Below are 14,377 nucleotides of genomic sequence, written 5' to 3'. Positions count from 1 at the left end.
GCAGAGTTTGCCTATCTTTATTCACTAACAGCGGAAACTATATCTATTAATTGCAAATGTAAAAGCATACGACGCTATAGACGTTTGGAGACTATGTTAAAACTCCCTTGAATACCAACATAAACCTTTCGCTTTAAATTGGAAACGCTTTTACCGTAAACAAAGGTAGAGTCGTAAAAATGCAACATGGCGACTGCGATGGCAGGACGTGGTAAGAGAAAATGACCACAAGAATCTCAAAATTTAGTAATATGTGAAATATCTATATGTCACTGAGCTGTTTCACGACGCTAACGGCTCCTTACTTGTTTCCAGGTCTCTCCTTCATTAGGAACATATTTCACTCCAGGTTAGTGCCTCTTCATCAGAACGCATCATGGCTAGCTGGCTAGCTAACGTTACGTTAGCGCAGTAGAGGACAAGGTGCGAGCGGTTTTCCACGTAGGATCATGTGTCTTCAAACACATAGTTTGGTTCCACTAATGTACTTTTTCGCCGGTTATTGTACTAGAATTATTCACAAACCCGAGGAAATGTAGCGAATAGTCAGTTGACCTAAAATACTGGTCTTTAGGTCATTTGAAATCGATTATTTGACCAGCCTTTTTAAATAGTTTACTCAGAGCAGCTTAAGAACTTCAGCTTTTTTCAGCGTTAGTGTAGAGTGGTTCCACTGTTCCACTGTGTGTGTTTCTAGCGAGGCTGACACCAGCACCAGCCTAAACGTCTCACTATGTTTTCTGGCAACGGTCCTGTTTTCCTTCGCACCTCTTCAGGCTGCAGGTTCCGGGTGTTGGCCCTCAGCAGCTGTCATGTGTCCACACCACCACGTCACTGGAGTCCAAACACTGGGAGAGGAGGAACCTGAAGGTGTATCCACCTCAGCTGCCAGATGAGCCTCGCAGACCAGCAGTGAGTCTTTCTGCTGGGTTCTAACATTTGACAGAATGTCCCGATGTCGCTCTCGATACTTGGACTGGGGACGTTGTAGTTGTGTAGAGTTGTGAAGCCGTTTTGTCTCTGCAAATGTCTAAACTCTAGGAGATCCACCACAGTCGGAGGCAGATCAAGTACAGCAAAGACAAGATGTGGTACCTGGCAAAGATGGTAGGACCAGCACGTCTTACAGTGGCTGAATCATGGCCATAGAAATGTGATTCTATGGCCATGATTCAGCCAGTTGACTAGTTTTTGGAGCTGCTGTTTAAAACAGACATCAGTGTGATGTTTGTCTGGTGTGAAATCTGTTAATTAGATAAGAACTGCACAGCTCAGAGACAGACAACGTTAATTAGACTCAACGTTTTGTACCCTGTGGTTCGGTTCATGGTCTCACTGTGATTAGTGGTCTGGGGATTCATTTAGTTGGTTCATAGCACTGTTTGTTCTACTTCACAGATCAGAGGAATGAGCATCGATGAGGCAGTTGCACAGCTGGAGTTTAATGACAAAAAGGGAGCAAAGATCATGAAAGAGGTTTGTGGCTCCAAAGACGCAGAAGCACCGAACTTCAAACAGAGAAACTTCAGTAGTGGTAAAACAGAAGCACCACTGCAGAGATTGATATCGATGGTTTGTTATAATCTCAGACACTGGCACTGACTGCTGTGAGGTGAAATCATTTGTTCTAGTAAAACAACTTGAATCCAATCATTATAACACTGGAGAATTGCGTGTCAGATGTTTTTGTCTTTCCAGTTGGAAAAGGAAACTCAATATTCCCACTAAAAATCTCATCTATGTACAACAATCACAGCTCTGTCTTGCTTTCAGGTCCTTCTGGAAGCTCAGGAGATGGCAGTTAAAAATCACAACGTAGAGTTTAAATCAAACCTGTATGTAGGTGAGTGACAGCAAAGAATAAGCTGCAGCTGGTGCAGCTTTGATGCTCTAAGGTTTGAAGCTGGATTATTTCTTTGTTCATCTTGTTTCACCTGTTTCACCGCAATGAGCCCCTTTATATCTGTTTGGTTTCCACCTGCAGCTGAGTCATTTTCTAGCAAAGGGATGTACCTGAAGCGCATCCGTTACCACGGCCGCGGGATGTTCGGCATCATGGACAAAGTTTACTGCCACTATTTTGTCAAACTGGTGGAAGGCTCACCACCCAAAAAGGAGGAGAAGACGAGCTTTGACCAGGCCAAAGAGTACGTGCAGGGCCTCAAGAACCGGACCATCATCCACAGCCTGTAGATCAGATCTTAGACACTATTTAAGTTGTTGCTGTATTTCAGTGTGAATCTTTTGATATTTGTAAATAAAGGAGAATGAATGTCACCTTCTGCTGTTGCTGTGTTTGAGTTTTTACATTTTGAGTGCCTATGATTTATGCCTGACGCTCTAGTGCTATCTGTCCATTATCAGAATTGCTTGTGCTCAAAGGTTGGGGTTCCACAGCATTCTGCTGGTCAGCTGTATCAGGAGACAATCAAATTCTTTGACATACTGGGTATGTATTTATATTAATGTGGGATAATGTGCAGTCATCCTCATACCAGACGGTGTGGCCTCCATACTGCAGCCATGAGAACACACTAACCACACTAACCTTAAAGTCTGAGCAGGTGGAAACACGTTTTTTTTCATTCACTCACGTCAAACTTTTCGGGTGAAAACTAGTTGCACTCTGCAGTGACATTTGCCCCATTGAGCGTCTCTTCACAGGGAGTCACCAAACCTCCCATTGCACCTCAGAACAACAATGTTGTGACACAGACCTGCTCGAAAATAGAAGCCCTGTGTGTCACACTGTCACCGCTCCACGGTGATGAGTTTGGCAGTTGCGTTCGCACGACAGCAGTTGCCACAACGTCTCCCCTGGGAACAAACCTGTCAGCTTCACTGTTCTTCATCCCTTCACTTGGACCACAGCTCTGCAGACAGCTGCCGTCATAAAGCACAGGAAACAATGAGCTGCGACGACTGGCTTCAGTCTGCCCAGAACTGGAACAGCTTCATTTCCTGCAGGAGGAACCAGCATCCGCCTCCCACTGAACCCAGATGGAAGGAGGCAAACAGGATGCCCAATATGAATGTCTAGCCTTGATTATTTGTTTGATGTGTTTGTTTCTTCCTGTAATTCTGTTTATTGCTGCACCTTTAATGGGTTTCTTCTTCATATAACCTATTTTTGTGCTAAAAAAATGAATTTGGGGGAAAATGAATGGAGGACGACTTATTGCTTTCTTTGTTCCTGACAGGTTTCTGGTGTCCTGTTCCGGATGGGACTGATCCAGCTCATCCTTCTTATCGCCACATGCCTTCCTTGTCATCTCTGAGCAGCTGAGTGGGATTTCAAATACGGTGCCACCTACTGGCCTCAATTTCAACAGACAAGTGCCCCCAATCACTGCCGGAGACTGGCCCAGTCCCAGAGAGCAGAGCAGCTCCAGCATCAGACGATGGGTTTTTAAAACTACAAGCAAAGGCTGCACAGCCCCAGGTTAGTGTAGTGACAGTGGAATTAGTTTTCCTTTTTCTTTAGTCTGAACCCAGTGGTCACACTCTGTTGTCTCTGTGAGCAGTAACTGGAAGAGGCGGTTGAGTGACGCATCAAGCCGCTCGTCTTCTGCTGCACTGTGAAACCAAAGCATTTCCCTTGAATCACGTCACGGAGGCTTTGGTTGATTTTGATTGATTTTGAGGTCAAATAAAAACCTGCAGTGAAAATCTATGCAGCTATTGGTTAGTTTCCTTAAATATACCGAGACTAATTGGTGAATTGCACGGATCCATGTAGTCATTGAACTGAGCAATGATGCGTTCAGGAGCAGAGAGAGAAGAGCCCTTACCACAGAGAACAATGAAGCATTGGTTTATCTTATTTGTCTTTTGCCAATTAGGTGTCATGGTGCAGATGACACAGACATGTGGACACACACTGAGGTTGAGGTCAGAGTTCATCTGGGCTTTATTTAGGATGAAAGCATGCTTCTGTGAGTCATGTTCTTGAATCAGCCAATCTGCTGATTAATGGATCTGTAGAGATCATGAAACGCTTAAATAACACAATGTGTGCAACTCTACACATCCCTTATATGGTTACCGTGGCAACAGTAAAGCTGGTGTTCCAACCTGTAGGTCATGTTGGAGCTTTTATATCTCATCATGTGTGTTGATCAAAATCAGATGACGAGAAGAAAGAAGATTAGCAACGAACAGACAGAGACCTGGAAGTGTGTCTGTACCTGCTGAAAGCTTCGACTGGAAGATAAAACTGGTGAATCTTAGTTGACTGTGGTGATAAACATAACTTTGTCTGCTGCTGTTTGAATAGAAATCTATGCAACACCTGAAAATCAAAGTGCAGGAAGTTTAACAGTTTGTTTTGTCCCCGAGGAGATTTGTGTTGATGGGTTGGAGGTAACGCTTGGAGAGAAGCTTCATGTGTTCATCTAAAGCTCCAGGCTTGAACAGAGGGTTCAGAACCAGCGTTGTGTCCTCGCTCCGCCGGGACGTGCTTCAAACGCACCGCGGCTCCGCTGGTCGTACGAGGAAGCCAACGCTCCAAACGTGCTTCGTCACGACTCGCCGCTTAAACATTCATTTCCTTCCTTTGCGATTTTCATGAGAGTTCACATGAATAAGTGATCAAAAACAAGAAACTACACTTGCGTCTGGCTCTGTTGCCACCCACTATCCCTCCGCGGGGACGCACGGCGGAGTTCAGTGCTTACACTCACTGAATTATGTATTGCTTCTCTCTCCCAGCAAGAGAATGTGCTACGAGCGCAGGGAATAAACTGGGGAAAGGTTCAGACTCTGGCCTTTATTATTCATGACAGGTGTTCACAGGCACATGTGCTGCACAGCTGGATGAAGGAACGGATGCCATCATTATTCCCTTCATTTGCTTTTAATGCCAGTGGTCGCTCGGCGTGCTGCGGCCCAGCGGAGCTCAGATTGAGAAACAAATAGAAATCAGAAGCCACTCGTGTGGGGAGGCCTCAGGGTGTTATTTATTTCCTTTTAACTTTTCTGCTGTGTGTGTTTGTGTTTTTCCGTCTCTGTGTCTCTGTGGTGGCGGCGGACGGAGGCGACAGACGAAAAATGCTGTTAGCTCCCAAATTAAATCTTCAGCTCAAGCGACGCAGGGGCGGCCGCCTCAGAGCTGCCGCTGGGTGTTTGCCCTTGAGAAACAAATCCACACAGCAAACACTCTGTTAGAGGCTGGACGGCCTCCGACGAAGCTGCTTCCACCTCCAGAACGCGCTCCCAGATGCGTCTGATCCAGCGAAAGGAGGAAGAAATGATTTGGTCAGTGGAGATCAGGGCTTTGAGTGTCTTCATCCCCAGAAACACCCCGTCTGGTCGTAATCGGCTGCTGACGGGTGTGTGTGACTCAGCAACAGTCAAACAGACGTGATGATCAGTAACGTAAATGACGAGGCTGTTGAGATCATCCTCATTTCATTTGTTTGACTCGAATGAAGCTGGAGCCTCCAGATGCAGATGCAGATGTTCAGCTCCAGTCACTGCTTTGTCTGAGTGGAGCCAGGCCTCGTTCAGCTGCTTCACATCACAGCTGTTTCAGTCCTGAACCTATTGATGAGGTCGATGTCCGTTGCTCTGCTTTAAGTTGAGCTTAAACAGGAACCTTTCAGCTGCTCATCTCTATGACTCCACTCATTTCTTCTGTCCATGAAGCTCCCCTGGGCTCCAGCCAGGCTTTCATCACCGCAGCAGAATGTTCTGTTCCAGCAGAACGCCACCGTTGGCTCCGACTCCAGCTAAAGGCGCCCAGAGCAGGTTGAAGCCTAATACTGGAGAAGTCAGCTCTCTCTGAGGTGGAAGCTGCTCTGGAGACGGAGCTGCTGCCTTTCAGCGGCGCTGGGTGTCAGTGTTGCAGCAGCAGCAGAGATGTCACTTTGACATGGATCACAGCCCACATCACACCAGACGCTGGAGAGCAGCTCTGACGCGGCCCCGCTGCGAGTCTTTCCATTCATCACCAGGAGTTCCAGCGTTTTAATTTGCCACGCGTGCTGCAGCCGTTGCTGCGCTGGGACGTGTGCAGCCGGCTGAGAAAACGCTGTAACAGTAAAATCCACTCACTGGGATGCAGTACGAGCATCGGGCCAGTGTTACATTACAACTATGCCGTAATTATTCAAATGTCAGTGAGAAGCAGCGACGAGTTGCTCACGTTCACCTGAAATCAAAGTCAAGCAAAGCGTGTGAAGAAGGAAGCATGAATCTGAACCCAGCGATGTCGGTCCTTCAGCCTCGCCGTCCGTCAAAAACAGCAGCTGCTGTATTTAATAAGCGCTTGGTACCGAGAATATCAACTGTGCTTGTTTAACACTGACAGACGCTTAAGTTTCTATTGCTCATGTTTACACTGTATTTTTGGAAATGTTTCCCACTATGGAAACCTCTTGAGTTCGTTCAGGATTTTGGCATCAACACCACATTTCATCCAGAATCATTTGCTCTTTATTACTCAGTATCCTCTTATGATGTGGGGCACTTTCTGGACATTTTCAGCTCAGTTGACTGGGAAACACACCTAAATTCAAATGAAAGCTGTTCTTCAACCCTTTGGAGTAAATCTAAAGGCTTGGGCTCTTTGTAAATGTAACACTCTGTAGTTTTCACCTCAGCTGATTTGCTGTAGATCTAAATGGTAAATAGTTATACACTGTAGAACACAGAGAAAGAAATAATCTCCCTCCTCGTCTGGATTTTCCGTTATAAATACAATTAAGTATCACCCTAGTGAATGGTGGGATGAGCTAAAAGACAAATGGGATCCAATAATGAAGCCAAATGCATTTATATATAAAGTACCATTTAAACCAATATATGAGACCTATTTCTTATAAATTTATGATATTTCACTCAGTCCCCCCTCTCAACCTACAGACTGCATTGAGGTCTCAAATGAAAGCTTACAGGCTGTAGAACGACCCTATAATAAATTAGCGTTCATTCTAACCTAAAGGCTTCTATGTAACAATCTGGGACAATCATTAATAGGTGGGAAAGAGCAGGCTTCACTTAGACAAAGTTGCGCTGTGAGCGCCCCTCCAGCGTTTGGTTTCATCCAGCATTTACTGGGTTAACCTTGAAGCCGAAGCGCGGGGGAGGGGTGGTTCTCCGGAACTTGGACATCATTGGCTACGGGTAACCCTGGTAACGCCATACTTGGGCCTTTTCCGCCTTGCTGGGGCAGAAACGGCGCTAAGGCTTATGGCCTCCATCTTAGAACCTCCACTTTACTTTCGGTTTTGCGTGTAGCGAGTTGTGCCTCATAGAAGAGGAGAAAAATATTCTTCGCTCAGAAGTTGGAGCAGAACCCTTTTCGGACCATTGTGGACGTACCGCGTGCTTTGGACCGAAACGTTTTTTTGGATTACATTCGCTGGATTATAACAAACAGAATGAGACCGCACTCGACGTGACTGAGCGACGTTTGGGGCTCAGCAGTCGTCAAAAGTAAGTGAAGGAAAATGTATGCATTTATGGTTATTGTTTTGTGAGCGTTTGGTGACTGCACTGTGATTGTTGTTGGTGGAAATGGTTTATATTGATAACGCTTTCAAACAGCGTAAGACGTGTCTAGGTGGAGAAAATCCGACATGATGACTCCTAATGCAGGAGGGGGTGCGCGTGGATGGGGCTGTGTCTGAGATGACGCCTCATGTTTCTGTCCACGCATGACGCCAGATCTGCCGCTTGGGTTCGATGCGCGTGCGGCTCAACAGCAGCGGACACGCTGCACAGCGCTTCTCATTTAAGACGAGCGAAAGACAGGGAGCCGCCTCTAACAGAACAGTTCTACATCCAGCTGATTGTGTAGAAGTGAAGGGATCCCAGAGCTGACGAATAGAAAGCGATGGCGCTGTCTGCAGCTCATGAACTGATTTAATGCTACCTGAGCTTCACATCGCTATGGGTCCGATGCACGAACCCCATGAGCTGTGTTTGTTTGTCACCTGATGCCCAGAGATGCTGAGGATCAGATGCTCTGTGGTCATAAAACAGCCCATAAACACAGAAACAATCAAGGCAGAGCTGCATGTGCAACATAAACCCCACGAGCTGCACCAAATTCACTAAAGTTAAACATTAAGTCTGTTAAGAGCCAAACTTCATTAACAAGGAACATTGCACCTCGATCCAGTTAATGAAATATTGATTTAAAAATCGTATTGTTAGACAACGGAAGAGCTTTTAAAGCTCGTTGCTCTGAGCCAACTTCATCACTTATTATTTTAATAGAATTATTTGAAAACCAAATGTAATTCTCCTCATAATGGGATTGTGCGTCTCTGAAGTCCGAAGTGCACCAGAGCTGAAAACACACGACTCCAGAGTGACAAACATGTGAATGTGTCTGCGCTGTGGACTCCATCTGTACAGTACAGATAAGGAACTAATCCCAAGCAGACACAAACCACTTGGTGCCTCCATTTGGTTATTGTGCTATCTGTGTTGAGCAGAGCCTTTGGTGAAGTAAAACACAAACACTGAACATGAACGTGAAACAGGTTTTCACTGCACGGAGCAGACGCAGATTCCTCATATCTGCTCCGCATCACATGGATACGAGTCAAGTTGTGACTGAAACAAGGTCAGAGGGAGTGAAAACGGCGCCCGCACTCGTTGAGCAGCTCCAGTCCTGGACGGGTCCGGCCCAGTGTGGACAGATGCTGGTGGTTCTGGCTGCGTCCTCAGGGCCGGTCCTCAGGGCCGGTCCTCAGTTCGTCGGACGTCTCCCTCATTTAATGATCACGATCAGCTGCTCGCAGATGCTGGGGGAGTCATTGTTTTGAGGCTTTTGCCTGATTTTGTCAGGAACACGACGCGGTGGGACGTAACAGATGAACGTGATCGCTCCATCGTCCACTGTCCCTCTCTGGCGACTTCCATTAATTACCTCCCTAATTGGATTGCAAGTGTCGTGTGCACGTTTGTTTTGGGGGAAGGTTTGTTGCGACACCTCAGCGTGTTTGTCCCATTAAAAAGACAAATGAGCCTCGTCTTCGCAGCAGATTGTGGAGGATTCAGTCAAGCTGCCGGGACGGGAAGGTACGACGGAGAAGTCGGGATGAGGAGCCTGAAGCCTAAAGCAAAGACTGGTTCCAACAAAAAGGAGGCCGACGTGTAAAGGCCACACTGTGACTGACTTAAGCTACAATGACAGCTCGTATCAGCTGCTTGGTTCCGTTTGTTGTACAGAATCCTTAAAGGCCTGTTTCACCCTTTTCTTTTGAGGCCAGAGGAAACAAGGAAACGTGTTACGAGATGTCAGCTCCTCTGAGCCCTGATTGAAGCTCAGCTGGATTCACTGTCAGGAGTTTGTCCTCAGACCAGAGGGAAAGTCCACTCCTTTGAAATCAGAGCATTTTCTGTACAATAATCAGCTTCAGTGTCAGTCGGTTCCTAAACCTCAGAGTCGACTAACTGGTCCCTGTCATAGATTAGCTGTCAGGAATGAATCATCAGGTCCGACGTCACCCTGGCTCTTGGTTTTAACACTGGGCAGCACTCAGAGTTTCAGGTTCTCTATGAAACTGGAGGCGAGGTTTCAAATGTCCTAACATGAAGTGTGACAACGTCGTCACTGCATCTTGATCCATGTGCTCCAAACATGTTGGAGAAGGAGCAGGTCCCTTCGAGGCTCCAGGCTTTTGGATGCACTGACCCTTTAATCCTCCTCTAGTTTTGACGGATTCGACCTCCACAGCACCTGGTGAACGGACGCCGTGTGTTTGACCTAATGAAGCAGAACTCGACAGACAGACGATGATCAGTGGCCCACAGAGCGGCTGAGGAGGAGGAGGAGGAGGAGGAGGAGGAGGAGGAGGCAGCGATGAGCCTGATCCACGTTCCGATAAAACGCACCAGCGGTCGTGTGTAAATTCAGGCGACGGGAGGCTCAGATTGAGATTGATTTTTCTAGCTGACGGTGATCAACAGGTGGGACGTAAACACGAGGCTCCGCTTATACAGGCCACTGTTTACTGTGGGGCCTCAGAAACCAGAGGGTGATAAAGGTTTATATGCGCTTTGGCCCAGTCATTACTGAAGCGAGCATGAGGAGCATCTCTACCAGCTCAGGTTGATCCGTTCACAGGCTTCAGCTTCAGCTTCAGCTTTAGCTTCAGGAGCAGCTTCAGCTTTAGCTTCAGGAGCAGCTTTAGCTTCAGCTTCAGGAGCAGCTTCAGCTTCAGGAGCAGCTTCAGCTTCAGGAGCAGCTTCAGCTTCAGCTGCAGCTTTAGCTTCAGGAGCAGCTTCAGCTTCAGGAGCAGCTTCAGCTTCAGCTGCAGCTTTAGCTTCAGCTTCAGCTGCAGCTTTAGCTTCAGGAGCAGCTTCAGCTTTAGCTTCAGGAGCAGCTTCAGCTTTAGCTTCAGGAGCAGCTTCAGCTTCAGCTTCAGGAGCAGCTTCAGCTTCAGGAGCAGCTTCAGCTTTAGCTTTAGCTTCAGGAGCAGCTTCAGCTTTAGCTTTAGCTTCAGGAGCAGCTTCAGCTTCAGCTTTAGCTTCAGGAGCAGCTTCAGCTTCAGGAGCAGCTTCAGCTTCAGGAGCAGCTTCAGCTTTAGCTTCAGGAGCAGCTTCAGCTTTAGCTTCAGGAGCAGCTTCAGCTTCAGGAGCAGCTTCAGCTTCAGCTTCAGCTTTAGCTTCAGGAGCAGCTTCAGCTTCAGCTTTAGCTTCAGGAGCAGCTTCAGCTGCAGCTTCAGGAGCAGCTTCAGCTTCAGCTGCAGCTTCAGGAGCAGCTTCAGCTGCAGCTTTAGCTTCAGCTGCAGCTTCAGGAGCAGCTTCAGCTGCAGCTTTAGCTTTAGCTTCAGGAGCAGCTTCAGCTTCAGCTTTAGCTTCAGGAGCAGCTTCAGCTTCAGGAGCAGCTTTAGCTTCAGGAGCAGCTTCAGCTTTAGCTTCAGGAGCAGCTTCAGCTTCAGCTTTAGCTTCAGGAGCAGCTTCAGCTTCAGCTTCAGGAGCAGCTTCAGCTTCAGCTTTAGCTTCAGGAGCAGCTTCAGCTTCAGCTTTAGCTTCAGGAGCAGCTTCAGCTTCAGCTTCAGGAGCAGCTTCAGCTTTAGCTTTAGCTTCAGGAGCAGCTTCAGCTTCAGCTTCAGCTTTAGCTTCAGGAGCAGCTTCAGCTTCAGCTGCAGCTTCAGGAGCAGCTTCAGCTTCAGCTTCAGCTTTAGCTTCAGGAGCAGCTTCAGCTGCAGCTTCAGGAGCAGCTTCAGCTGCAGCTTTAGCTTCAGCTGCAGCACGCCTTCATTCTGATTGTTTGAATGTGGCTGACCAGCAGAGCGTCCGTGCTTATGGGCACGCCGGCAGCTGGGGCTTCACATGGACGTCGCTGCCACTGCGTGTGATTGTGTTTACGCAGGGAGGTGATGATGTCATCACTCTGTCTGTGCACACATGATGTGAAAGGCAGACGTGGCTCCTGTGTATCATCAAACTCCTTGTTTCTACCTAAAACCGGCGCCATGTGAGGAAAACCTCCAGCACCGATCGATTCACCTCTTCACAGTGCAAATTGGACGACTGGGGAGTGATTCATCTGTGGCCGCTGAAGCCCAGACTCCACACTCGACTCGTATGGTCTTTACTCACCCTAATGATGTAAAGCACCCTGAGTCCAGGTCCTGGATTCCCCACAGACTGAGCCCTGACCCTGGGTTTACGTTCGTTTGTGTGGAAATGCTCCTCCGTCCGTCCGTCCGTCCGTCGTCCGTCTCTCTCTCTGTGCATGAGCATTGAGCGGCACCATGACGTTATGGATCGATGCTGAACCGTGATCGGTGTCATTGCGGACTCTGGAGCCACTCGTGGTCCAATGAGCTGGTGATGCTACAGTCCTTGTTTATCTTTATTTGATGTGTCTGAAGATGCTGTTGTGCATCACACATTTTTGAATTGATTAATTAATTAATTGCACCCACTGATATTCAGGTAATTTTCTTGCAAGGTCAAAGAGGAACAAACGAGTCCTCGTCCTCCTTAACGCCTCCAAATAATGCTTTTCGCCCGTGGATTCAGTTTCAGCCCGGTTGTCCTTCGTCTGAGTGGAGCCGAGGGCGTTCAGGCCTCAGATCCCGTCTGACGGTGCTGCTGCTGAGCCCGGTCTCGTCTGAGGAGCCGGGGCCGGAGCCACTCTGGTCTGTCACAGGCTGTAATGAGCTTCAGGCCTCGGTGGCGCTGATGCAGACAAAGCAACGGCCAGCAGCGCCTGTCAACAGACAAAGCGCCTGTCGCTGCTCCTGGAACCGAAGCCTGGCACTGATCACACAGTCACACGGCATTAAAAGCCAAGGCCCACTGATTGGTTGCTACAGCATCTATTTATCCTTCAGCGGAGAAGAAGCCGGACGGCGCCGCTTCATCCACCGCCTCCAAGGTCTGACGCGACACTTGAAGACGTTCCTTTGACGCTCGTGTCCTGAGCTCAAGGTCACGCTGCCGCCCGGGCCTGTTGTTCCATAAATCAGGTGCTAATGTAATTGGCTGAGATCGAGTCAGGGAGGCCATTAATTCATTGGACTCCTCCAGCAGCACTGACGGCGGCATTAGCAACACTCCAAATGGATTATTCCACTCACTGAGCTCCAGATGAAATAAGTGCAGGATGGGACGAGCTGCGTGCTCCTTTCTGCTCCTCTTCCTCCTCTCTTCCTCCTCCGCCCCATTCAGAACAAACTCTCCACGCTGATGCTTGAGCGGCTCCGCTGGCGTCAGATGAAGCTGATCCGTGTTCTGACCGCTCCATCGCTGGACGACAGTCGTGTGACTGAACAGAGGCTGCGTCAGTGCAGAAGCGTGTTTGGTCCATCGTTAGCAGAGGTTTCTGTGTAGACGTCAAAGACTCGATTAGATGCTCTGCTTTTAAGATGAGCCTGATGCAGCAGGTCCAGTCTCTGACATCCATCTGCACAGTGAACCTGATGTAGCAGCTACATGCAATTAATTGCTGACGTAAACAGGCGACAGGTGATGAGGGTCAGCGTCTCCGTCTCTGCATAGCTTCGCTCCCCACGGTTTCCCCCTTTGAATTAAGCAACTTAACTGATTGCAATTACACCCAGTCGAGAGTTTTTAACCCACGTTGATTGAATAGCAATTTGAATTCAGTCCCTCTCGGTTTCACGCAGGGCGACAGGAGTTGGCTCTAATTTAGCGTGTTTGTGTTTCCTCGTTCAAAGGTTCCATTTTCCTCCGGCAGGAAGAATGGAGGCAGTTTGGACACGGCTCATCACAACAGCTGAGCGTGATCATGAAAGGGCAGCGCGACCCTGCGGGTTTTATCTGAGCAGCGCTTTGTGTCCGGCTCCCACATCTAATACACAATTATCTGCCTTGTTTTCATTTGTTTCGACAGAATCTCTGAGGGCAGGAAATTGAATTTAAGCCCCTGCTGTGAGATTTGTGCTGCTTAAAGAAGGACCAACACGTGTTGACAGACAAAAGCCCAGGACGCTGCTCCGGCCGCACTTTGGAATGAGCTGGACTCATCCGGAAACACTGACACCAGCTCAAACCACAAACGCTGTTCACTAAATTCTTGTTGTGTGAGATTAATTTATTAAAGTGGTAATTTTTCCCTCTGCAGCGTGAAGCATCGACGGAAAAACCTGCTGTAAATATTTAACTTTAATTAAAACCGTTTCAGCAAAATTCCTCATTTCCAGCATGTAAACAAGAGAAAATTGAAGGAATCAGCAGCTTAAAGTCTCCATTTTTAGAATAATGTGATTGTGCTGGATTTTCAGATGACAGACCCTCCTCTGCCTGTCCGACACTAGTTCAGCCAGACCCACTCAGCTGCTGCCCGGACAGAAGCGCTTCGCCTGAATCCGTCATTATCCCTCATGTTGTAGGTCTCTCGGGGCTGGACCGGGTCCGAGTGCTGGTGGTTCTGGCTTCTTTACCTTCTCTCCTCGTGTAGGTGCTTGTTGTCTTGTGTTTGGACCTGCACATTCTGTCCAGTGATCAGGTAAAAGCAGCCTGACCCACTGTACTGGTCTGCAGCTGGACCTGCGACAGGCCAGTAACACCAGTCCAGTCCAGTCCAGACTGACCTTCTCCCGGACATCCCTCCGTCTCAAAGCTGAATTTCACATGCGCTCATATATATTCAGCTGAAGCTCAGGAGAGCTCTTCCTCGTCCAGCGCTGCTCGCACTAATCACAGACCTGCAGCACCAGGTCGGCCACTGATAACAAGCCTCAGCCGTCCTGACAGACGGCGCTGTTCATTATCCCACATGCTGTAGGACCGCGGTGTGGGATGGACTGAATAATGTGTATGTGCTGTTATTGGCCGGGACCTCGTTAGGAGCCTGATGTCTGTTTGTTAAACTGAAGGTCACAGCGTCGCCGTCATGGTTTCACTGTGTACAGTTGAGCTGAGGGAAAGCGACGGGTGTTTAGGT

General features: G+C 48.2%; 1 protein-coding gene and 1 long non-coding RNA gene across 6 annotated transcripts in view; both read left to right on the top strand.

The window, feature by feature from the left end:
• The first annotated feature begins 44 nt into the window (after positions 1-44).
• mrpl22 (mitochondrial ribosomal protein L22) lies at positions 45-2,277 on the top strand. The gene is made up of 7 exons (XM_029173744.3): positions 45-211; positions 316-349; positions 777-912; positions 1,042-1,107; positions 1,399-1,476; positions 1,774-1,843; positions 1,985-2,277. The coding sequence occupies exons 1-7, from the start codon at positions 187-189 to the stop codon at positions 2,191-2,193; spliced, it is 618 nt and encodes a 205-aa protein (XP_029029577.1). The 5' UTR covers positions 45-186; the 3' UTR covers positions 2,194-2,277.
• A 4,907-nt stretch (positions 2,278-7,184) lies between these two features.
• LOC114869487 (uncharacterized) overlaps positions 7,185-14,377 on the top strand; it is a 39,837-nt gene continuing 32,644 nt past the window's right edge. For all 5 annotated transcript variants that reach the window (XR_008692478.1, XR_008692481.1, XR_008692479.1 and 2 more), the window contains exon 1: positions 7,185-7,437. This is a non-coding gene — a long non-coding RNA (uncharacterized LOC114869487). The remainder of the gene's footprint in view (positions 7,438-14,377) is intronic.

The sequence above is a fragment of the Betta splendens genome, chromosome 14 (assembly GCF_900634795.4).
Source record: "Betta splendens chromosome 14, fBetSpl5.4, whole genome shotgun sequence".
NCBI classification, from domain to species: Eukaryota; Metazoa; Chordata; class Actinopteri; order Anabantiformes; family Osphronemidae; genus Betta; species Betta splendens.
The sequence above is the reverse complement of the archived record's forward strand: the minus strand, read 5'-3'. Positions and strand labels throughout refer to the sequence as shown.